The sequence below is a fragment of the Herpailurus yagouaroundi genome, unplaced genomic scaffold (genome assembly GCF_014898765.1).
Source record: "Herpailurus yagouaroundi ecotype Mexico unplaced genomic scaffold, PumYag 193, whole genome shotgun sequence".
NCBI classification, from domain to species: domain Eukaryota; kingdom Metazoa; phylum Chordata; class Mammalia; order Carnivora; family Felidae; genus Herpailurus; species Herpailurus yagouaroundi.
The window spans coordinates 1,497,089-1,520,683 of NW_024412424.1; the positions used below are offsets into that span (position 1 = coordinate 1,497,089).

General features: G+C 60.4%; 2 protein-coding genes across 7 annotated transcripts in view; one reads left to right on the forward strand and one right to left on the reverse strand.

Annotated features, from left to right (window-relative positions):
- Nucleotides 1-247: 247 nt before the first annotated feature.
- On the forward strand, nucleotides 248-2,544 carry F2RL3 (F2R like thrombin or trypsin receptor 3). Of its 2 annotated transcripts, XM_040445573.1 has the most exons (3): nucleotides 248-580; nucleotides 868-1,838; nucleotides 2,311-2,544. In XM_040445573.1, exons 1-3 carry the CDS (start codon nucleotides 322-324, stop codon nucleotides 2,434-2,436), a joined length of 1,356 nt encoding a protein of 451 aa, XP_040301507.1. In that variant the 5' UTR covers nucleotides 248-321; the 3' UTR covers nucleotides 2,437-2,544. The 2 variants fall into 2 exon arrangements, with proteins under 2 accessions (XP_040301507.1, XP_040301508.1); XM_040445574.1 differs by lacking the exon at nucleotides 2,311-2,544 and having other exon boundaries at nucleotides 868-2,156.
- A 999-nt stretch (nucleotides 2,545-3,543) lies between these two features.
- The window catches only part of CPAMD8 (C3 and PZP like alpha-2-macroglobulin domain containing 8), an 82,784-nt gene continuing 62,732 nt past the window's right edge, over nucleotides 3,544-23,595 (reverse strand). For 3 of the 5 annotated variants that reach the window (XR_005781440.1, XR_005781438.1, XR_005781437.1), the window contains 17 exons: nucleotides 22,239-22,320; nucleotides 19,243-19,399; nucleotides 19,034-19,108; nucleotides 15,957-16,122; nucleotides 14,880-14,966; nucleotides 14,666-14,802; nucleotides 14,075-14,230; nucleotides 13,901-13,963; nucleotides 12,940-13,124; nucleotides 10,909-10,996; nucleotides 9,984-10,058; nucleotides 9,261-9,366; nucleotides 9,064-9,174; nucleotides 8,213-8,422; nucleotides 7,486-7,609; nucleotides 5,028-5,193; nucleotides 3,544-4,638 (listed from right to left, as the gene is read on the reverse strand). Coding sequence is in view for 1 of the 5 variants with exons in the window: in XM_040444838.1 (XP_040300772.1) it covers nucleotides 4,617-4,638; nucleotides 7,486-7,609; nucleotides 8,213-8,422; nucleotides 9,064-9,174; nucleotides 9,261-9,366; nucleotides 9,984-10,058; nucleotides 10,909-10,996; nucleotides 12,940-13,124; nucleotides 13,901-13,963; nucleotides 14,075-14,230; nucleotides 14,666-14,802; nucleotides 14,880-14,966; nucleotides 15,957-16,122; nucleotides 19,034-19,108; nucleotides 19,243-19,399; nucleotides 22,239-22,320 (1,844 nt within the window). In the remaining 4 variants the exon portion in view is untranslated. The remainder of the gene's footprint in view (nucleotides 4,639-5,027; nucleotides 5,194-7,485; nucleotides 7,610-8,212; nucleotides 8,423-9,063; nucleotides 9,175-9,260; nucleotides 9,367-9,983; nucleotides 10,059-10,908; nucleotides 10,997-12,939; nucleotides 13,125-13,900; nucleotides 13,964-14,074; nucleotides 14,231-14,665; nucleotides 14,803-14,879; nucleotides 14,967-15,956; nucleotides 16,123-19,033; nucleotides 19,109-19,242; nucleotides 19,400-22,238; nucleotides 22,321-23,595) is intronic. The other 2 variants (XR_005781439.1, XM_040444838.1) reach the window with 2 other exon arrangements.

A 23,595-nucleotide genomic window follows, 5' to 3' on the forward strand; every position in this document is an offset into this window, starting at 1 on the left:
GACCTGGGGAGGCAGGGCTATGGGCCAGCCAGCCACAGACAGGAGGTGAGGGGGGGGGGAAGGGCCAAGAGCCCTCAACTGGGGATGCGACCCAGAGGGCCGTCGTGGGAATGGTGGCTGCAGATGTGACTAGACGGCGGGAAGCGGCCACTTGGCCCACAGAGGCTTTCTGGGCCCAACGGGTGCTGAGGGGGCGGGGACTGCAGCCCGGAGCTTCCTCCCCCGTCCCGCCAGCCGGGCACCTGGACCCCATGAGGCACCTGTGCGTCACTGAGTGACCCCAGCCACCGGGACTCCTCGGGCCACCACCGGGAGCCTGCCATGGGCTTGTGGGGGCAGGGGCTGGTTTATCTCACCAGGCCCCGTCCACTCCTCCACTGGCACTCAGGAAGCTGGGGGTGGGGGTCCAGCCGGGCAGGAAGCCCGAGCTCAGCCGGCCGCAGCCCAGAGCAGCCGGTGTCGTCTCGGAGCATGTGCCTACTTCTGCTGCTGTGGCCCCTGGTGCTGGGGTTCAGCCTGGAAGATGGCACTCAGACCCACCTCACTTACGACGAGTTGGGGAGCACGGGGGGAGGTGATGGTGAGTGACCGTGGGCCCCGTCTTGGGACCAGGGGCAGGCCTAGAGTCGATGAGGGGGAAATAGGTGGCGGGGGGGGGGGGCGGGGGGTGGAGAGGGGCCTCCAGCCCAGCCCTGGGCCCACACGGGGCCGGGGGCGTCTGTGTCCAGCTCTGACCCACCGAGCTGGGGGCTCCTGAGAACCGGGGCCTGGACTCCGGCCCCCTCGGGAGCCGCACCACCGGCCGGGCGGTGGGGAGTGGGGGTGGCGGTTAGACTCTCAACGCCTCTCATCCCCTTCCCCCCGCAGCCGACACACCGGGGCCCCCGACCGGGTCCCGGGAGGGGACCCCTCTCCCGCCCAAACTGCGCAGCTTCCCCGGCCGGCCCTGGGCCAACAGCAGCGACGAGGTGGAGGTCTCGGACGGCTCTCGGGCGCTGCTGCTGGGCTGGGCGCCCACGAGGCTGGTGCCCGCGCTCTACGGGCTGACTCTGCTGGTCGGGCTCCCCGCCAACGGCCTGGCGCTGTGGGTGCTGGCCACACGGGTGCCGCGGCTGCCCTCCACCGTGCTGCTGATGAACCTGGCGGTCGCCGACCTCCTGCTGGCCTTCACGCTGCCCCTGCGCGTCGCCTACCACCTGCGGGGCCAGCACTGGCCCTTCGGCGAGGCCGCCTGCCGCCTGAGCACGGCCGGGCTGTACGGCCACATGTACGGCTCCGTGCTCCTGCTGGCCGCCATCAGCCTGGACCGCTACCTTGGCGTGGTGCACCCGCTCCGGGCCCTCACCCTGCGGGGCTGGCGCCTGGCCACCGGGCTCTGCGCCGTGGCCTGGCTGGCGGCCTTCGCCGTGGCGCTGCCCCTGGCGCTGCAGCGGCAGACCTTCCGCCTGCCGCACTCGGACCACGTGCTGTGCCACGACGTGCTGCCCGTGGGCGCTCAGGCCTCCTACTGGCGGCCCGTCTTCATCTGCCTGGCCGTGCTCGGCTGCTTCCTGCCCGTGCTGGCCATGCTGCTGAGCTACGGGGCCACGCTGTGCACGCTGGCGGCCGGCGGCCGGCGCTACAGGCCCGCGCGGAGGCTGACGGCGCTGGTGCTGGCCTCGGCCGTGGCCTTCTTCGTGCCCAGCAACGCGCTGCTGCTGTTGCACTACTCGGACCCCGGCCCGGACGCCTGGGGGAACCTGTATGCCGCCTACGTGCCCAGCCTGGCGCTCAGCACCCTCAACAGCTGCGTGGACCCCTTCGTCTACTACTACGTGTCTGCCGAGTTCAGGGACAAGGTGCGGGAGGGGCTGCTCTGCTGGGCTCCAGGCGCCTCGACGGCCTCCAGGGAGGGGGGCACCCCGGGCACTGGCACCCGGTCCACCTCGCTCGTGTGATGGCCCCTTGGAAGGTGGGTGGGTCAGATGGAGGGCGGCACGGGGTCGAACCGGGGCCCCTCCCGGTTGACAGGCACCGGGAACCTCTGAAGGTGAGCTTGTTTGGAAATAGTCGTCTGGTGGGCCTGGTGTCCTTGCAAGAAGGGGACGGGGTGGGGGGGGGGGTGCCTGGGTGGCTCGGTCGGCTGAGCGGCCGACTCGATTTTGGCTCGGGTCATGATCCCCGGGTCACGGGATGAAGCCCTGCGTCAGGCTCTACACTGAGAGTGCAGCCTGCTCAAGATTCTCTTTCTCTCTCTCTCCCTCTGCCCTTCTCCCCCACTCGCACTTGCTCTCTCTCAAATAAATCAAAATAAAAAATGAAAATAAATAGAAGAGGGAAAAGATACACACAGGGAAGAAGGCCATACAACCACAAGGACAGACACTGGGGGTACGTAGCCACAGCCAAGGAGCCCCACGACCGACAGAGGCCACAGAGGCCGGGACAGCAGCCTGAGTCACTCTCCCGTGGAGCCCCCAAAAGAAGCCAACCCTGGCCACGCCCGCATCTCAAACTTCTGGCCTCCGGAACCGTCAGAGAATAAAGTTCTACCGTTTTAAGTCACCTGTTTTGTGGTATTTGGCTACAGCAACCCCAGGAAACGAATACAGGGGTTTAATGAATATTCCCAGGCCCAGCCAGCCCCCCCCCCCCCACCTTGTCCAAGGTGGGGCCGAGGAGGCAAGGCCAATGCTGTCCTGCACCTGCTGCGGGACACCCCCTCCCCCCCCCCCGCCAGAAGGCTGGTGGGCCATCCTCCTTCCTAAAAGCCCCGGGTCAAGCTCTGGCATGGGCTCCAGGGTTTGGGGCTGCGGTCTCCTGAATAATCACCGTGGAGGCCCCCATTCCACTCCTCAGGATCCACAGGACTCAAGTCTCCTACTGTCGCTGCCAGATGGCGCCCCTTCCCTTTACCCCAAGGCACCCCTTCTGGATGCTAATGTCCCCCACGACTCCAGGATCAGATGCGCAGGTGACTGGAAGGTGGATAGTGTGGGCCTGGGGGGTGAGGGCTGTAGCCCTGTGACCCCCCCACCCCCAGCTGTTTGCCCCGGGCCTGAGCCGTTCTGAACAGACTTAGAGGAGGGCACCACATGGGGAAGGACAGCCATTGCCTCCCAGAGAGCACCACGGGGCACTGCGTCTGGGGGTAAGCAAGCTCCCCAAGGCAGAGGGAAGTGGGGGCCAAACCGGGGCTCCCCACCGGGGCCCATATTGTCTCTGGTCTGGGGAAGAATGAGCCAGAGGGCAGGCAGCCCCAGGACACATTCACGTGCACAGGACCTGGGGAAGTGTAAGATTAGTGAAGCACATCCACGTCAATAGCCTGGTTGATGACGTAGGAGTTTTCCAATTATGTTGCCGCTGGGGAAGGGTACCTGGGACCTCTCTACACTGGTAGAATGTCTTAGAAATGCACAGGAATCTACCATTAGGTTGGGGGGCAGGTGTCTGAAACGTTCCTCGCCCATCCTGCTCTGAAAGGCTGGGCCCGTCGACTAGGGAACTAGGGAGCTGGGGCTCCAGTCCTCAGTGCTGCCCCCCGGAGGCCAAAGCCTGTGACTCTGGAAAGGAGCTTTTATTACACCAGCTGCCTCCACCGGGAAAGGGGCCCAGGGCCCAGGAACCGTCCCTTGTAGGCTGGGAGTGGGAGGAACGGGCAGGGGAAGTGGCCGGTACTGCAAGACGGGGACCCACTGGCCAGGCAGCACCCTCAGGGTCTCTGTGCTGTCCCTGGTGGGGGTCAGAGATGAGCAGCGTGGGTTGAAATAAATACCACCGCAAGGGGGTGGGGAGACAGTGCGCAGGAGGAAACAGAGACAAGGCATCCCCTGCGGGTTACAAAGAGGAATCTGATGATAGTTGGGAGGGTCCCCCAGGGGAGGCAGGTCTGGTCGTGGAGCTGGGAGAGGGCAGTCCCCTCGATCAGGAGTCCGGGGGTGGGGGGAGTAGGCGGTGGTGAGGCCCCGAGATGAGAAGTCGACCTAGCCCTGGAGGCAGGAAGCTGAAGGTGCCTGGGTCAGAGCCATTGGCTTGCCCTCAGGGGCTGGCAGGCCGTCAAGTCGGAACATTCAGGGACCCCCGGGGTGAGACAGGGGGTGTGTGTGTGGACTGTAACAGTTATGGGACCATTTGGGGTCTAGGTCCAGGGGCTCAGCGGCCCAGGTGCCCCAAAGGGGGCCACAGCTTTGCGATTTCGGAGAAAGGCGGACTGTTTCACTTCGAAGTGGGTGATGAGGAGATGGGTGTTTTTTGTGTCCCTGATTTGGGCTAAATGTCATCGTGTCTCCTCCGACACAGGCCTTTGGCCACCGGTCCTTCCGAGGAGCGTCTCCTCTGGGGGAGCGTGAGCTGCTCTGGCCTGAGGAGGGGGGGTGCCCAGCCCCAGGTGCAGCTGAGGAGGTGGGGGGGGATCGAGGCCGACCCTCCGGTTGAGGGAGGGCTGGGGGGAGGCCCGTCATCCATGGAGGCAGGTCTCTGTGTTCTGTTTATCAGGTTCATTCGGAGGCTGGGGTCACCTGGGGTGGGGTCCGCCAGCCCACCAGGGAGTCACGGGAGCTCTCCCATCAGTGGCCCCCTTCCAGCGACCGGACAGTGATAGCACGCAGCCAGACCAAGTCCTCCTGCTCAGAGCGTCAGGAAGAGAAGCCACTCTGACTGAAGAGAGAAAAAGAGAAAGACACCGTGGGCGGCCAGGTCCCCTTGGCAGACCCTGCCTCCACGTCACGGCTCAGCCTGGCCGCTTCTGCCCACCGGGGCAGGTGCATCGTCCCTAGAGAGGGGTTGGGAGGCCCTTGGTCTGGCCCGGCCCCTCAGGACCCTGTCCACCCCCACCGGGTCACGGTGATGGGACAGGTTGTTCACTCCCGCCACACGCAGCAGCGTGGGCGGACGGCAAGGGAACTCTGCTGAGTGAGAAAAGCCAACCTCAACAGGATTCCATTTACACAGCATCCCCGAAACGACAGACTACAGACAGGGGCCAGGTGGGCGCCACTATGAAAGGGAAGCTGCTCTGTGTCGACCATGGGGGTGATGACACAAACCTATGTGCGGGGAAATAGCACAGGCTCAATTGCCAAAGCGGTGACTTATGAACACAGGAGGTATGGACGTCAGTCTCCTGGTATGACGCTGTCTTCAGACTCATCTGCCGGATGTCACCGCAGGCGGGACTGGGTGAAGGGCACCTGAGAGGTCTCTGTGTTATCTCTGATAACCGCGTGGGAAACTAGGATTACCTCAGATTTAGAAGTTTAATAACTACCTCCCTCCCCCACCCCCCACCCCCGCCCGAACCAAAGAAAAACAAAAGCCAACCTCTGGGCGGGCACTGGAGACAGCTAGCAGATACAGGAGGGAGGGGTGGGCAATGCTTGGGAGAGTTTAAAGCCGGGCACAGGACAACTACAACATGAGGGGCGGGTGAGGATCACACATGGACAGAAATGGCTTCAAAGTTGCTAGGTTTTTGGTGAAGCAGTCCGGAACTCTCACCAAGTAAACCGAAAAGTTTAAGGATGCATATTGTAATCCCCGGAGCTACGAGTAAAAAGTAATGCTAGGGGCGCCTAGGAGGCTCAATCGGTTAAGCGTCCGACTTCGGCTCAGGTCACGATCTCGCGGTTTGTGAGTTCAAGCCCCACGTCGGGCTCTGTGCTGATGGCTCACGGCCTGGATGGAGCCTGCTTGGGATTCTGTGTCTGTCTCCCTCTCTGCCCCTCCCCGCTCACGGCTCTGTCCTCTCTCTGTCTCTCAAAAATAAACATTAAAAAAACAAACTTGGGGCGCCTGGGTGGCGCAGTCGGTTAAGCGTCCGACTTCAGCCAGGTCACGATCTCGCGGTCTGTGAGTTCGAGCCCCGCGTCAGGCTCTGGGCTGATGGCTCGGAGCCTGGAGCCTGTTTCCGATTCTGTGTCTCCCTCTCTCTCTGCCCCTCCCCCGTTCATGCTCTGTCTCTCTCTGTCCCAAAAATAAATAAACGTTGAAAAAAAAAAAAAAAAACTTAAGGATGTATTATAATTCCCGAAGCTACGAGTAAAAAGTGATGCTGGGGTGCCTGGTTAAGCACCTCAGTCGGTTAAGCGTCTGAACCTGGATTTCGGCTCAGGTCATGATCTCACCGTTTGTGAGTTCGAGCTCTGCATCGGGCTCTGCACTGTGTCACCATGGAGCCTTTCTCCCCCTCTCTCTGCCCCTACCCCACGTTCTCTCTCTCTCTCCCTCTCAAAAATAAACAAAAAAGATTTAAAAAAAAAGAATGCTAAAATAGGAAGAGCGGAATCCAAATGGAAGCCTCCAAAAATATTCAGTAAACCCAAAGGGAGGCACGTGGAGAACAAAACAGAACACGTATTGAAACAGCAGCCATGAAACCCCAGCAGCCCTATCAACGATTGTATTAAATGCACTCGGACTATGCCCCAGGGCCTGGTGTGGGATGACACTCCCCACCCCCACACCGAGCCTCCCAGACTTTGGTGGGTGCCCAAGGACAAGCATTCCCACTGGGTTTGCTGTGTGGGAGTGGAAACCAGCCTGTGCCACTGATGTATAGTGGAGAGACCCGGGGCTCAGGCAGACACAGCCTCAGGCCTGACGGTGCTCAGCAACCCCTGAGAGCTGGCACATAGCTGAGCCGATAAAATCAACCTGTGGCTTACACCTCTGGAGCCTGCTGTTAACTTAGAACCAAAAGATTCGCCTCCTCCAGGAAGTCTGCCCAGCGCCCCTTCCCAGCCTCACCCACTTCCTCCTCCCTTCCCTGGAGTGATGAAGATTCTCTGACCAAAGTCTTTTTCAGCTGGGCCTCAACTTCTGGGCTTCTGTGTTCATCTCAGCACTGTCCAATTGTGGCAAGAACCCTGCTACTTAGCTTAAGCTGGAATCCTCCCCCGCCCCCCCCCCCATATCTGATCACTCTCGGTATCTAATGGGCCCCTTCCTCCCCATCACCCCTGGGGCGCAGTCTGATACCCTGGCCTGCCTTCAGCGGAAATACTGTTAGGTGGGTCCCGCCAAAATCCCCCCTTCATCCCGATGTTTCCTGTTCGTAATTCTCCGTCCACTGCCCCCCATCCTGGTCCTTGGCTACAAACCCCCACTTTTTCTTGTAGAGCTGGGTCCGGTCTTCCTCTCCACTGCAAGACCCCACTGCATGGTCCCGCTACCTATCTCGTATTCAAGTTCTCTCCCTTGAATAAAGTCTTCCTTCCCATCTTTAACAAGCATCGTGAATAATTTCTTTCTTTAACAGAGAGTCCCAGTGGGCCTCATGGACAGGCCTGTCCTGGGGTCCAGTCCTTGGGAGGACTCAGCCTCACCAGGCTCATACAAGCTGTTCCCTGATGTGTGTTGGGTAGACTGTGGGGAGAGGGGTCAGGAGAGAACGGATCCCCCATTTCGTTCCTGGAAACCTGCAGGCGGACCCCTCGATGAGTCACTCTCCTTCCCGCTAGGTCCAGGGCAAGTGAGGGGAGGGAATTGGGGGGGTCCAGCTCTCACCTGTCCTCCGCCTCCCCCTCCAAGTCTATCACTTCATGGCCATGAGCAGCTGCCACACGCCCAGCGTCCAGGGGGGCTGGGTCATAGTCGTAACTGTATGATGCAGAGGCTGGTGTCAGCTGCTCTGAAAGGAAGGGGCACTCAGTCAGTAGGAAGGCACTGGAGGGGGGGAGGGGTCTGGATGACAGCCCAGAGGGACCTTGCAGAAGAGAGATATGGGCCAGAAGGAGGTGGGAGGTCACAAGGGTGGGGGAAGAGGACACAGAGATCACAGATGGGTAGATGCAGAAAGGCGCAAGCTTCGGGTGGGAGTGAGGAGAGACTCAGCAAGATTGAGGAGACCCAGAAACCCAGATACACGGAACCAGAGGCGGGGGGCGGGGAGGACACAACGCCTGAGGAACAGAGGGTGATGGTCTCGAGTCCAAAGACAGAGAGACAGAGACTGGAGAGATGCAGAGGCCACCGTTGTGGGGAAAGCTGTGGGCACCAGGGACAGAGAATCCAGGACTGTGAGATTCAGGAAGAAGCGGTGGGAGGAAGGGAAGAAGAAAGGACGGAAGAGGAGAGAGTGATGCTAGAAGGGGGTGGGGGGAGAGGGGAGGTGGTGATGGGGAGGAGGAGGTGATGGAGAGGAGGGAGAGGTAATGAAAAAGATAGGGTGATGCACTATTTATATGCAGGGAGAGGTGGGGTCCCACAGGCTGGATCCAGAGTGGGTCCTCACCGAGGACACAGTGGCCAGGGGGCGCGGGCTCCAATCTCGAGCGGCCTAGGCAGGCGGCCTCCTGCAGGTGGCAGGCGCTGGTGTAGACGATGCCATCAGAGCCGCAGACAGGGTCCCCGCGGGCGGTACAGTCGCGGGGGCAGCCACAGCGCGTAATCTTCGCCCCCTCCTCTGGGGCGGCCGCAGGACCCCGCTCGCCTGGGGACCAGCCTGGGGGCGAGGCGAAGTCGGCAGGGGCTGGGGGACCCCAATCCCCATCTGGTCTGCGCTTCCCACCGGGCCTGGAGTGAGGGAAAAGTCCCCGGGGGGCAGGGACTACCTTCCACTGGGTGGGGACTGGGGCCCGACAGTTACTGGGAGTCCCTGAGCCCTGACTTGGTAGAATTTCATTCAAGTGTTTGCTTACTACTTACGAAAACAAAATTTTATCAACGAAAGCAATCTAAACCCATTTCAAGATGCTTGAAAAATAAAGAAAAAGGCCCTGAAGGACCCCTCCCAGCCCCGCCCAACACTTTGCTGCGGCCACTCTCTGAGTTCACGGCCAAGGCCCTGCAGTCGCTACGCCTCTATTTTGTGGCGGAAGAGAGGTACGGGTTCTGCTTTGGGCGCCCTCCCTCCCCGCTCGGCCCCGCCCCTTTCCGCTGCCCGCCCACACCCCGCTCGGCCCCGCCCCTCCTCGCTGCCCACCGACCTTCTGCTCGGCCCCGCCCCCACAATGCTCACCCTTGACCTTGCCCTCTTCTCCTGCCTTTACCAAGCGGTCCCCCTCTGCCTGGAGACCCCCCCTTCCCCGCTCCGATCTGAGCTCCAAAAGGACGGTCGGGGTGGCAGTGGCCCCGCGCACTCACCGGGGCCCTGAGCCGGGGCGCGCTCCACCTCATTGCACGCGGGCCCTGCGCACAGCTCCTGGGCAAGTGGACTGCGCACGCTGACATTGTAGAAGCGCGTGGCTTCAAAGGCTGCGGGACGCGGGAGGCAAGAGTGACGAAATGACGGGTGACAAGGCGAGGCACTGAGCTGGGGACGCGGGCGGGCGCGGGCCTACCAGGCTCGTAGTAGTCGTACACAGAGACAGGCAGCGCGGACGTCCTGCCCACTACATGTTCACGGAGCGCCCGGAACCGCACGCAGGTCAGGCACCGGCTGGGGATCTGCGGGGTTAGCGGACGGGCTCAGGCCGGGCTGGGGCCACTAGGCTCAGGGATGAGCTAGGGCCCCTAGGCTCTGCTCTGCCTCAAAGCATGCGCCCAGAACTGGCCGATTTGGGGGGCGGGGGGATACCAAGCGGGGTGTGTGAAACACAGGAACCTGATTCCACTCAATTCTCTGGGTCCTTCCATCCTATCTGGAAAGACATCTCTGCCGGTCTTTCACTCTCCCCTCCCCTAGCCCCTGGCATCCGCTAATCCGCTTTTTGTCTCTATGGATTCACCTGTTCTGGACATTTCATGTGCATGAGATCATACACTAGGAAGCCTTTTCGTGTCTGGCTTCTTTCATCCAGTATGTTTTCCAGGTTCATCCACATGCACCCGTGCTTCATTCCTTTTTTTGCCTGAATACCGTTCCACATCCCTCCCAACTTTTCCCACCAACGTGAGCTGAGCTGGCTGGGGCACAAGGCCACCAGCTGTGCCAGCTCTGCCTGGATTTATTATTGCCCTCGTGCAGGAACCACACCGGGCCAGGACAGCTCTGCCCTCACTAATTGGGGTGCGGTCGGTGCCTCCACCCCTGCCCCGCCCCCACCCCACCCCACTGCCGGTACCTCATCAAAGTAGAAGAGGACTCTGCGTCCAGCCACCTCGTACCTCTTCAGCGTGAAATGCTTGTCAGAGAGCAGCTGGCGAGGAAGCCAGAGGTCAGGGTCCACCCAGCCCCTGTCCCCAGTGCTTGCTTCCTCCCCGGTCTTCGTGGGGCCTACGCTGGTCAGTGGGAGGTGGGCCAGTTCCGGAAGGAAGCCGAAGCCCCAGAGGCTGGAGGCTTGCCTATGGTTGTCCAGCAAGTCGCCATGGACCGGGCCCAGGGGATGGAGGTCAGTGTGACCCCTGAACCCAGGAGAAGGTACCCCGAGCTCCCGCCTTCCCTCCCCTTCCTGCAGCCTCCCTTGATCCAGCCCCAACCCAAGGCAACCCTAGGTGCCCAGCTGGGCCCTGCCACCTGCTTTTACCTCATCTACAACATGTAACACCCTCCAGCCTGGGAATTCCGTGGTTGATCCATAAAACCAAGGCTTCTGTGCTGGCCCTTCTCCTTACCCTGCCTCTTCCCAGCCTCCCTGATCGCCCCCACCCCCTGCCTTTCCTTCTCCATCCTCCCTACACTGCAGGCCTCCTCCGGCCTCGGGCAAGACAGCACCCCCCTTTTTGTGTCTCCCTCGCACAAAAGGGGGCATGGGGCTCGTCTCTCTTGAGTTTGAGGGTAGCGGTAGGTCTCCGGAGAACGAGGGCGGAGGGCATCCTATGGCACCCCATGTTGTCCCTAAAGCACACCCATATTTGCTGAATCCCTCCTCCACCACCTGGATCCCCCCCCCTCCCCACCTGCCCCTCAGCAGGCGACCAGCCCAAATGCACCAACTTTGCCCGGACAGGCCAAAAAAAAAAAAAAAAAAAAGAGCTGGGAATTTGCAACCTGGTCAGGGTGGTCAGCTAGAGACCCCGCCCAGCTTCCGCCTTCCGGCACCACCTCACCTGCTCTAGGCTCTCGATGTCCACCCGGAAGCCTGAGAGCAAGGGCACGTCCAGGACAGCCATATTGGAGGACCCCGCATGCAGCCACCTTCCAACGAGAGGAGAGACGCAGGCCCTCGAGCTCAAGCCCCACGGTGGAATCCGTGGCCCCCTCTGTGCCCCCCCGCCACAATCCCCACGCCTCAAGTCCTGGGCGAACCCGCCCTAGGCCTGGCTGGGTGGCCCATTTGTACAAACACAGGTCGCTGGTCAGCCCGTTTCACAGTTGAGACCCTAAGATCATAAGGAGAGGGCCCTGCCGAGGGTTCTGGGCCTGACCCAGGTCTACTGACTCTGGGTTGTGCTTGCCCCGAACCCCGTGCTGTGTCCCCAGCACAGGAAGCAGTTTCCGTGGGGCCATGGGAGCCCAGGTGACTGGGGATACCCAGTCACTCCCCAGTGCTTGTCCTCAGTTTCCCCTTCTGTGACACGGGGTATGCCCAATTGACCTCTGGGGCCTGCTACGTGCCAGGCCCTCCCAGTGCCGCGTGCTGGTGACAAGGAAGGTGACTGATATTCAGAGGGGAACCGGTAGACTCTGGGCCCAAGGGGCCATGGTGGCCGCAGCCCCTGGGGAGGATGGGGAGGCTTCCTGTTGGGGTGAGGCCTGAGCAAGCCCATATCTGGATGGCACACATACATCCGAGAGAGGAACAGAGATGTCCCCAGCTACATAGGGCCATGGGAGCCCAGGCATGTCCCCAGCAGGCCTAATGGGGCCAGAGTTGGGCCAGTCTGCCTGCTTCCTGCTCCCCCTACCCCAGCTGATGGCAGATTGAGGGTCATGGGAGAGTGGCCTTGGCAGCCCCAGTGGGCTTTGGATGCCATGGCAACCATCCACCTTTGGGCTCCCGTATTGTCACCATGGCAACGAGCATCCTCTGAGGGCAGCTGCCCGAGCCCCCCCCTGAGGACCCCTGTGACCTGGTCCTGGGGTCACCCTCGGGAAACTGAGAGGCCTGAGGCTCTGGTGAGTCGGGCAGGGGCCACAAACAGCTGTCCCCACCTGGGCCACCTGCCTCACCTGTCACTGGGGTCTGCTGCATCCATTTGGAAGCTTCTGTTTCCTTCTCTCATTCAAAAACCATCTGCAGTGTTAAGTGCCTGACATTAAGCACTTGCTTGCAAAAGCATCCACGTCAAAGATACCCATCTCAGATAAACGTACCACCAGCTGTTTGACACGGCTGCTAGATTCAACAACTAGACAAGGAGTCAGGCGCCCCACACACATGAAGTTCCCCCTTTAGAAAACCCTGGGCAACCGAGATAACTAACCTGCTTTTCCCTTCCTGCTCCCTAACTCCTGCCCTTAATTTTAAATTCGCCAAAAAAGAGTGGACTGACAGGGCTGACGTGTCCGACTCTTGATTTCGGCTCAGGTTACGATGATCTCACGGTTGTGAGTTCGAGCCCCGCGTCGGGCTCTGCTCTGACAGCACGGAGCCAGCTTGGGATTCTCTCTCTCCCTCTCCCTCCGCCCCTCTCTTTCTCTCTGCCCTTCCCCTACTTGTTCACACGCGTGCTCTCTCAAAATAAATCAATAAACATTAAAAATATGAGAATGGACTGGCAAAACCTTAGATCCCTTCCCTCTACCCCAGTCAAGGCAGAGCCCCAGGTGCATACTTTTTCTCTCTGTACCTGTGACCTTGCTGTCTGGCCCCAGGAATGCTGTGTAACTTCCAGGACCAATAAGTCATGAACCTTGTCCCTCAAAGTTCCCTAAGAGTTGTTGCCGAGGGTATCTTGCAACTGTAACAAAAGCCACAAGGGCTGGTCCGGCCACAGCAGTGGGAAATGTAGTAGGGAGCAAGTGCGTGCCCCAGGCATGCCAGCTGATAGCATCACAATCCACAGGCTCAGACTGACCCAAAACACCAACCCTGAGCACCTGCTCAGCACCCTGGGCCTGGGAGGAGCTGTCTTCCTCTGATATGGCCCTCCTCTGAGGCCCAGGCAGGAGTGTTGGCCGAGGGGAGGTGGCCTTACCTGGTGCACACCTCCAGGGTCACCTGATACTCCTGGTGATGTTGGTCGGCTGCTGGGTCGTCATCATCGGCCGAGGAGGCGGGAGCGGGGGTCCGCCGCTGCTCAGCCTCGGGCTCCCGGAGGCTCACGAGCAGCTGGAAGGCCGGTTTGGCCACCGGGTCTGGCACATTGTAGGTGACATCAATCTGGGGGGGGGGGCGGTGTGGGAGGACCGAAGCTTAGGGAACCTGGGGTTGGGGGAGGGGAGAGGCAGGGCCATGGCCAGAACGATGACAAAAGTGGCATGAATGGCAGATGTGGGGACAACTGTTACTTCGTTTAGCCCTGCAAGTGCCCAAGTGGGTGCAGATATGACCGTCACCCCATTTTCACGCGTGTCAAGCCCAGGTCCAACAGCCTCCAGGCCTCTCCCACCTCTCCGCTGTGTCGTCTGGGCTCCCATTGTAGAGATGGGGAAGCTGAGGTTTTCAGGGTCTCCAGGCAGACTTGCCCTCTGACCACCAGCCAGAGCCCGCAGGCTGGCCTGCCCCAGCCCAGAGTGCAGCTAAATCCCAGGGCCTGGTGACCGAGGAGCTGGGGGGGGGGGCAGGCTGGGTCCGGGGGAGGGGGGCACATCCTGGTTCAGACAGCAGCAGGGAGAACACACTTGAAGCACTGGGCAAACCCTGGGGGCGGGGGAGGGCGTCTGCTTATGGTCAGAGACCACTGGATTGAGGAGCAAATGGATTTTCTTGTGGGGGGGGGGACCCACACTCGAGAGAATGCATGGCCACCTGCCTTGGTCAGGCTGGGCTGCATAACGGGGGTCAGACAGTCTGTCCGGGGGTCTCTCTCAGCCACACACCTCCATCCCACTCAGCCTGGCCCGCCACTGAGCTTGGAGCTCCCAGCCTGCCCTTCGGGGCGTCCCCAGGTTCCAGAAGCCCCAGCGAGTGCCCGATCTCCCTCCCTGAAGCCCCACCTGCATCAGGCAGCAGCCTTCGCCCTTGGCGCTCACGAACAGCCCCGTGGGGAGGCTGGGGATCTGAAGAGAGAAGACGCCGTGACACCCTCTGCAGACACACGAGGGGGTGTGGCAGGCAGGGGGGAGGGGCCTCCAGCACTGCCCCCCAAGCCCTGGTCCAGGAATACACACCGCCGCGGTCTGCAGAAGCTTCTGGTTGGCCGCGTGCAGTTCGAAAGTTTCCTGGTAGTCCAGGTTGGTGGAAGCCAGGGAGACGGTGAGGTTGACGTTACCGGCATATGACAAGACGGCATAGTCTGCCAAGGCCTGAAGAGCCACACAAGTGTCCTGGGGACACAGCAGGAGGTGCTGTCAGCCCCGGGAATGGGCCAGCCAGCAGTGTCCCTCCCTGCTCCCTGCCCCACCCCCCCCCATCCCCAGAGGTCTGGCCCAAACTGGGGGCACCATGGACCCTCTCTGAAGGCCGGAGACCCAAGTGGGTGGAATGGAGAGTGAATCTGCAGCAGACAGACATCCATGGCCTGGGGGCCCTGATAACAGGCGGGCATGCCCACAGAAGCAGAGGCTGGGTCCCTGTCCCAAAGCCGGGTGCATCTGTCCCTCAGGCCCCACCCCCTGCCTTCTCTTGGACTCCTCATCTCCAGGAGCCGCCTTGGGACTTGAAGCACGTGGTGGCTTCCTGGCGAACTCTGAGCCCTGAGCCTGGGCCTCAGCGACCCCGCTGGGACCTGAGCCCCTTCCTCTTGGCCCTGCTCAACTCACCTGAGTAGAGGAGAAGCCCCCGAGCGCGTTCCGCTGCTGGGACAGCCACTTCACCACGGGCAGGGCCGTGGCCACATCACCCAGGAGGGTGTAGGTCAGCAGGGCATAGGCCGTCATTTCCACCTCGGCTGAGACCACTGCGATGGACAAGGCTGGCTGGGGCCCTTCCGATGGCGGGACCCAGCACCCAGCACCCAAAGCAGGGGGCCAGTACCTGACTGAGAGACCCCATCGCTGAAGCTCAGGAATGCATCCTTGTCCACGTCCCGGGAACCCGTCAGGCTCCAGTGGGTGACCCCATCTGCAGGGCCAGGACAGGTCAGGGGCCACAACCCAATTAAGTGTGCAGCCTGGCATCCCGCGGTGAGTGTCAGTGCATATGGGTCTCGAGGAGAGACGTGGCGGGGGCGGGGGGTGGACCCCAGGGGAGTAGGGTGCCAGGGGCAGATGGCTGGGACAGGAAGGGCCTTGGGGCTGTCTCAGATCTGCAACTACATGACGGACCCAGTCCCTCCTGTACCCCTGGAAGACATCGGTGGCCTCCCTCCTGACGGGTCCCTGATGCGGCTCCAGCCATCCCTACTCAGGACCGAGGAAGCCGCTTGCTACCTGGTAAGGCTCCAAGGATTCTGAGTTCGTGTGTGATGTAAAAGGCCCTCGGACCACAGAGAAATCCGTGCTCCCTGCCCCGGATCTCAAGCAGTTAGTCCTAAATAGACACTGTCATCCAATCGGGTAGTTTCAGAATTCTGCTTAATGTTTGTTTGTTTTTCTTCTTAGCAATGAAAGCATTTCTCAGGTGACATCATGAGCAGAAAAGCTGCTGGGGAGGGTGGGGGGCGGGTAGTGGGATGAGGGCCGGGAGGGGGCTTGGTTTGAGAGGTCTCCACGACTGGGGCTCCCCAAGCACAGTGAGTAGTCATTTTGTGGGTGGAGAGACCAACATCCTGCAGACAGAAACGGCTTCCTCCCCGAGGTTCACCCGGCGATGGAAGGCAGGGGGGCCCTCCCTGCCTCCCAGCACCCTGTCCGGGGGTTGGTCTCCAGGAAGCCTGGGGCGTTCTCTACTGCCCTCTGGGCTATCCCCTATTCCACAAGGGAGAAAAATGACACACGGGCTCAAGCCACTTCATTAAGTGGAGCCGCTGGATGCAACAACGAATAACAAACAAAACAGACTGAGCAAAGGGTGCCTCCTTAGCTCCATGCGTGTGTTCATGAACCGTTTAGGGAGATGCACGGTGGGCGGGCCCCACGGTGGCCTCTGGGGTGGCGATCAGGAGCCACCTACTCTGCGTGATGGCCAGGCTGCGGAGTTTTCGCAGCGCTGCGGGGGCTGCTGGGCTGCGGAGCAGGGTCAGCGCGTAGGTGGTCAGGGCACTGCTGTAGGGGTCGGCGGCCAAGGGCACACTGGACTCCAGGAAGTGCCTCGCTCTGGCAATGGCGCCCCTCTCCTCCTGCGGGATGGGGTGGGGAGTGGAGCCCTGCGAGGCTGCTCTGTTCCCCCACCCACCTGCCCACCCGCAGGTTCCCAGGGCGCACCTAGGGAGAGCTCCCAGACTCTCATTCTGCCTCCTTCTAGGGCTCCCGCAGCGTGCGGACCTGGCTTTCAAAACCCCATCCCCTTTCTGTTGGTGCCAGCTTTCTTCCGAATGAGGTCTGAGCACAGTGTATCAACCCAGAGAAGTACTGGGGGAATCAGGCAGAGCCCTGACCACCCTGTCCCACCCACCCCTTCACCAGGCTGGCTTTTAAGAACCCCTGCCCAGGCCCACTTCATCCTCCAGGCCTCACTTCAAGTGTTGCCTCCTCCAGGAAGCCCACCAACCCTGATCATGCTTCTCCCCCAGCCCTAATGTGAGCCACTGGAGGACAGAAACTGAGTCCGCTGTCCAGCGGGGGCTTGATGCAGAGAAGCTGCCCAAGCATATTGGTTAAATGGAAAAAAATGAGTGATTAGAAGCATTCGTGAATTTGATAAATGAGCAACGGTGTTCCCGTGGGCACCGATGGAGCCATGGCGTTAAGATAACTCTGCTTTTAGGCCGCCTGGTTGGTGCAGCTGGCTCAGCGTCTGGCTCTTGATTTTGGCTCAGGTCACGATCTCACGGTTCTGTGAGTTCGAGCCCCGCACTGGGCTCTGTGCTGTGTGGGGCTCACTTGGGATTCTCTGTCTCTGCCCCTCTCCCACTCCAGCTTTCTCTCTCAAAAAAAGATATGTCTGCTTTAGATTGTTAAGATCTCAGAAAGCATGCTCTCCCAAAGCTCTCCATCTTTAGATCAGGACAAAGTATGGAAACTGGGGCGTTGAGATATACCATGTACCTCCTGGGGCCTCGACACACTGCAGTTAGGACCATGTCCCCATAGGAGAGGACACAGAGACGCAGGCACAGGGCCATGCAGAGACAGAGGCAGACACTGGAGTGACGTGGCCACAAGACTAGAAATGCCTGGGGCCTCCAGAAGCTGGAGAGGCCTAGAAGGACCTTCCTTAGAGCCTTCGGAAGGAGCACAGCCTTGCTGACACCTGGACCTCAGACGTATGGCCTCCAGGACTGTGAGAGAATAAACTCGTGCTGTCTGAAGCCAGTTTGTGGTACTTGCTACAGCAGCCCGGACCCTGATCCAGGGGCCACGATCCAGCCTAGGGCACAGGGGCCTTCAGAGTCCGGAGTGAATGAAGACACACGTGACACAGCTCGAAACGTGTGACAGGGTCCGAATGACCTGGAAGTCCCTTTAACTGGAAGAAGGAGCAGAGCCAGAGGAGACAGGAGGGGCCCGCCTCAGGGGATGCGGAGGGGCCGGGGTCCCTCGGCCTCAGAGGTGCAGGCACTCACCAGCCCCCCTCCCCGGTCCTGGGACTCCCTCAGGACCGCTGGCCATCCTAGACGCAGTATGTATGAGTTTGCAATGGCTGTGTAACAAAGTGCCACAAAGTGGGTGGCTTAAACAGTAAAAAAAAAGACATGGTGTCACAGATCTGGAGACCGGAAGTCTGAGGTCACGGTGTGGGCCACTGAGGGAAGAGGCTGTCCCAGGCCTCTCCCGGGCTTGCAGCCGGCTGTCTTCTCCCTGTGTCTCCACGTCGTCTTGCCTGTGCGTGTGTGTCTGTGTCCAACCCCCTTTGTATGAGGACGCCAGTCATATTGGATTAGGACCCATCCTGATGGCCTCATTTGAACTTGATTTACCTCTTCAAAGGCCCTAATCACATTCCGAGGTATGGGGGTGCTGTCTGGGCCCCCCACCACAATACGTTGAAGCGCTACCCCAATGTGACGGTGTTAGGAGGCGGGGCCTTTGGGATGTGATTACGTTTAGCTGAGCTTCTGAGGGTGGAGCCCCCACAATGGGCTTAGGGTCCTTACACAAAAAGGAAGAGACACCAGAACTCCCTCTCTCTCCACACGTGCGTACCAAGGAAAGGCCATGTGTGGACACAGCGGGAAGGTGGCTGTCTACAAGGCAGGAAGAGAGCCCTCACCAAGGACTGACTCAAACAGAACCTTGACTTGGGTTTCCCAGTTTCCAGAACTATGGGAAGTAAACGTCTGTGGTTTAAGCCTCCTGGACTGTGGTATTTTGTTTCGGCGGCCCGAGCTGGCTAAGACAGGGGATTAGGATTTCAGGATATACATTTCGGGGAGACACGATTCAGCCCTTTAACGCGGGGCAAGGGGCCCTCCAGGCAAAGTGCACAGGACCTAGAAGATCTTAGGTCACGGCAAACCCTAGACCCAGAGGTTAAATCTGGATTGGGAGGCCACGAATTCTGAGAAAAGCCACAATTCGCAGTTCGTCACCAGGGGATGTAGAACCGATACAGATGTTAGGAATGGTGGGGTCCCTACTCCCAGGATTGGGGTCCACCAGGGACGCCCTCACCGCAGGGAACGTGTTATACGCACCCCGCTTCACAGAAGCAACAATGGCTCTCCAGTCCCTGGGGACAACTACACCTTGACTGGCTCCAGTACCCACTGTAAATGGAGGTTCTAGACCCTTCCCCCCAAAAAAATTTCACAAATTTTGGTATAGGACTCCCGGAAGTGAGCCCATGGGTCACTAGCCAGGAACGTGATGTAGCCCCAAACAGGCTCCCGGGGTGTCAGATAGTCCTGGGACGTCTTGTACTCAGGATACATCACCTCCACACCACCCCCCCCCCCGCACGATTGTCACAGGACCCTCTCAATCCTCTGCCCGGGCTACAAGAAGGTGAGCATCCTGGGACCACAGGAAAGCATGAAAAAGAGTGGAAGGAGGGCATCAAGGAAAATATAAAGCCTGCCCGAGGACGGCCAGCCTGGCCTGCGGGGGTGGGACGTTGCCCAGCCACTCCCCCAGCCGCCCTGTGCTCACCTCCGAGGCAGTGCCTGTCTCCAGGAGTGCAGCCACCACGTACGCCGTCAACGGGACTGTGCCGTGGATCCCACCCTGCAAGAGGACTTTGGAGCCTCACCCTGAGCCAGAGGGGACAGCCCCTGACCTCCTACTGGCCCGAGACAGCACCGGGGAGTGGGGGAGGGGGCAGGGCTAAGGCACCAGAAGGAGGCGGAGAGGCCACTCACCTGGATGTCCTTGTTCAGGATCCTGCCCACGGCCGGGAAGGAGCCATCCCCCCGCTGCTGCCGGATGATCCAGCCCTTGGCAGCCGCCAGCTCCTGTGGGTCGATGAAGATGAAGCTTCGTGCCTGGGCAAAGGACTTCAGGACAAAGGCCGTGAGCCTAAAACAGGATGAGGCAGGGGCTGGGAGGGCCATGGGTCGGGGACGGTGGTGCAGAAAAGGTCACCTCCCGTGGGCACCCCGAGGAACCGTGCACGCTCCCTGCACTGCCCGAGTCTCTGCTTCCTCCCCTGTAACACAGGAGGGTCCAGCTTGCCCTCTCGGGGCTGTTGTGAGCACTCCAGGGAAGTGTGTGGGCACCCAGCAGGGCCCAATGACAGAGGCCCGCCTCCCTGCAGCACCAGGGTCTGGCACTCAAGGCCTTCCCGGGAACTGGTCCAGCCCTGCCTCCCCCTGCCACATGCAGGAGACCTTCCTTGTTGCCCCTCCACAGCCACTCCCTGAGAGACCCCCAGTCTTCCATAGAGATCTCCAGTCTTTCTTGGAAGCCTGCAGCCAGGTGCCTTAGATGCTTAGACGCCTGATGGCCCCACCTAGCCACAGTTGGGGGCATTTCAGTCCCTGGCCCAGAGAGTGACTTTAGAATGGGCACATGCGGTGATGCCGGGAGCAGCTGCTGCAATTTTGCCACCATGAGGGGAGCAGCCACTGTGCTGAGAGAGCCCACAGGGGCCCAAGGAAAGACCCGGGGCCCCGATGCATTGTGGGCCTGCCAGACTAGCCAACCCTGTGGCCTCCCCAGCACTGTGGCGTGAACTGGCATTCAGAATTGCCTATCGGCCAGATTTCTGTGGCTTGAAGTTGGTAACGTTCCGCCAACCCACTAGCCTCAGCTACGTGTCTAGGCACGTTTCCCTTCCCGTTTACACAGGACGAGGTCCCACTTGTGTCTCAACACTCAGCCCCTGTGCCTCTGCCCGGAGGAAGCCTCTCGGACACCCCCGTTTTGGGATGGGCTCTCTGGACCCTCAAGACCCCCGCCTGGCCTCCCCACAGCCCACCTCTGGGTCACAGTTGCCCATCCCTGGCTTTGCGGCCTGTGCCTTGCCCACCCCGCACCCCTCCCCGCTCTGTCACGGTGCACCCGAGTGACTTAGTTGATGGGACCAAGGGATGAATGAGGGGGTGAAAAATAATCGCGGGAGAAACACTGGATGGAAACCAAGGAGCCGAGAGGGACGAGCGATAGAACTGTCGGCGGGAGAATGCCCCACTCAGGACGGGGGCGCGGTCCCCGCTCCTCAAAACCCAGTGGCTCCCCCCCGCCACGCCCATCAGGTGGCTGTCGTCCAAACGGCACAAACCAACAAGTGTTGGCAAGAATGTGGAGGGACCGGAGCCCTGTGTGCTGCTAAAGAAACAGGAAGTGGTGGGGCAGAAGAAAATGGTCAGCGGTTCCCTGACAGGCTGCAGGTGGCGTTCCCATGCGACCCGGCGGTCCCACTTCTGGGGATATCCCCAAATACGAAAGCGGGGTCTCAAGGAGATATTTGTGCACCCGTGTTCCCAGCAGCCCTGTGGCCCTAGACACCATGGGAGCCCCCCCAGCTGTCCAGACTGATGAACAGAGTAACAAAACCGGGCGTATCCATACAGCCAGATATTTATTGCCCGGCCTTAAGAGGGAAAGAAACTTTGACACCTGCTCAGCGTGCGTGAATCTCGAGCACACGCTCGCAGTCTCATAAAAGCACAACGCGGGGTGCCTGGGGGGCTCAGTCAGTTAAGCATCTGACTTCAGCTCAGGTCATGATCTCGCGGCTCGTGGGTTCGAGCCCCCCGTCGGGCTCTGTGCTGACAGCTCGGAGCCTGGAGCCTCTTCCGATTCTGTGTCTTTCTCTCTCTCTCTCTCTGCCCCTCCCCCACTCACACTCTTTCTCTCTCAAAAATAAGCATTAACAAAAAGTTTTCTCAGGGGCGCCTGGGTGGTTCAGTCGGTTGAGCGTCCGACTGCAGCTCAGGTCATGATCTCGCGGCTCGTGGGTTCGAGCCCCGTGTCGGGCTCTGTGCTGACAGCTCGGAGCCTGCAGCCTGCTTCCGATTCTGTGCCTCCCTGTCTCTCTTCCCCTCCCCTGCTCGTGCTCTGTCTCTCTATCTCTCTCAAAATTAAAGAAACATTAAAAAAAAAAACAAAAAGTTTTTTCAAAAAGAGTTCTGGGGAGACGGACAGAGACGGACAGTAACGACCGTACGAGAGGGTGAATGTACTCGATGTCACCGCACTGGATGCTTAAGATGGTGAAGATGATAACTTTTGTTTGTGTACTTTACCAAAACTAAAAAAGAAAGGAAAAGGAAAAGGAAAGGAAAAGAAAGAAACTCAAGTGGTGGCTCCGGGCTCTGTTGACGTGAATCGCCAAAATGCGAAATAGCCCCATACCCTAAAACCTGTGCGTGCCTGCCCCAGGAGTCCGCTGGTCCCGGCCACTCTCCCTCCGGGACCCTGAAGCCCCATCCCTGCCCTGGACGCCCCAAAAGCCAAAGGGAAACCAGGCCCCAGGCTGCTGTGCCCACACACTCCCCCGACTTCAGCCTCCAGGCGGTGGTATGGCCTCTCCCAGCCCACCCCCTTCCTACTCCGGGTCACCCCCATTTCTGGGTCCAGTGGTCTCTGAAGAGACCAGAACGCCCAGGACCTGCTCCCGAGGGGCTGGAGGGCAGGGGCTCCGCTTGGGGCACTGCGGCAACAGCAGCAGAACCCCCCCCTCGCCGCACCCGGGGCCCAGCACACCTGCCCTCTGAATCCCGGGGGAGCAGGGGCCACGGCTGTCTCCAATTCCCAGCCAGGCCCCCCGGCCACCCCGGGGATCTGGCCCCGAGCGTCGGGGATCTGGCCCCGAGCGTCCTGGCCCTGCTGTGCTGCGCGTGAGGCTGTGGTTCTGGGGTGGGAGGGGAGGTGGAGAGACCCCGCGGCCATGCCCCCCGGAATGGGGACTCACCACATGCTCCCCGATGCGTCCCGATCCCCGAAGGCGCTGTAGGAGCCGTCCCGGTGCCTGTAGGTCAGCTGCCGCTGGTAGCCTGCGGGGCAAAGGGAGGGGTCGGCATCCTGGCGAGCCGCTGGGACTGGGCCTCGTCCTACCGTGGGACCTCCACGTGATGTAATACTCCCAACCGGGGGGGCCAAAACTGTCCCACGCTCACAGCCGAGGCTCTGGAAACTGCCCCACCACCCACAACCGGAGATGCGCAACCCCACTCCACGGGTGCGACCGAAACCTCCACTCTATTCCTCTCGCTCCCTGACGTCACCTCTTTGTCACCCCTGCTCACATACCCATCACGCCTGGGTGGTCGGTGACGTGCACCATCTCGAGGCAGCACCCTCTGTCCCCGGGGGTGGGCACGATGCCACAAGAGCTTGGTGTGCTCAGAGAACAGAAGAGCAAGGGGGCAGGGGAGGGAGGGGAGGCGGCCACTCGGGCCACCCTGGGGGTCTGGCCTTGCTGCCAGGGCAGCAGGGGGGGCATGGGCGGTGTGAGCGGGGCTGGGACGCAAGGGGACATGGGCAGTGGGTGGTCTGTAGGGTCCAGGGAGGAAGCAGGCAGACCGGGAGGTGGGCACCGTCCAGGCGGGCAAGGACGACGGGCCGCCCCGGATCAGGTGGTGGAGACAGTGTGGGCAGAGCCGCTGAGGCCCGGAGGAAAGAAAGATCTGGAGAGCAGCAAGGTTTGCAACTTAGAACAGAAGGGAGCGCTATACCGGATGGACAGTGACCCCCCCCCCATTCATGGCCACCTGGAACCCCAAAATGGGACCTTAGGCGGAACAAGGGTCTTTGCAGATTCAATTATGCGGAAGACGTCCAGATGAGATCATCGCGGAATAAGGGAGGACCGAGATCCAAGGACTGATGTGCTCAGAAGACAGGAGAGGCAGAAATAGAGACGCAGGAAAAAGCCCTGTGAAGACGGAAGCAGGGAGCACGGGGATGTGTCTACAGGACGGGCTCCCCCAGAGCCTCCTGAAGGAACCAACCCTGTTGAACCTTGACTTTGGATTTCTGGCTCCCGGAGCTGAGAGTGAATCCAGTCCTGTTCTGAGTCACCCAGCGGGTGGTACAGGCATCCCTCAGAAATACCGCGGGTTCGGTTCCAGACCCGTTTGCAATAAACCGTGTCAAATGATTTTTTTTGGTTTTCCGGTATATTTAGGGTTATGGTTACGCTACACTATGGTCCGCGAAGCCTGCGACAGCATTATGTCTAACATAACAATGTACGTGCCTTGGTTTATTTAATTTAAACATACCGGGGCGCCTGGGTGGCTGAGTCAGTTGAGCGTCCAGCTCTTGGT

What these genes read in the sequence shown, in the direction of transcription:
- F2RL3 (XM_040445573.1), top strand. Translation starts at nt 322, where the DNA reads ATGGGCTTGTGGGGGCAGGGGCTGGTTTATCTCACCAGGCCCCGTCCA. An exon ending in GAGCACGGGGGGAGGTGATG is followed by an intron (nt 581 to 867) that starts GTGAGTGACCGT and finishes TTCCCCCCGCAG; the next exon opens with CCGACACACCGGGGCCCCCG. An exon ending in CTGCCGAGTTCAGGGACAAG is followed by an intron (nt 1,839 to 2,310) that starts GTGCGGGAGGGG and finishes GAAAATAAATAG; the next exon opens with AAGAGGGAAAAGATACACAC.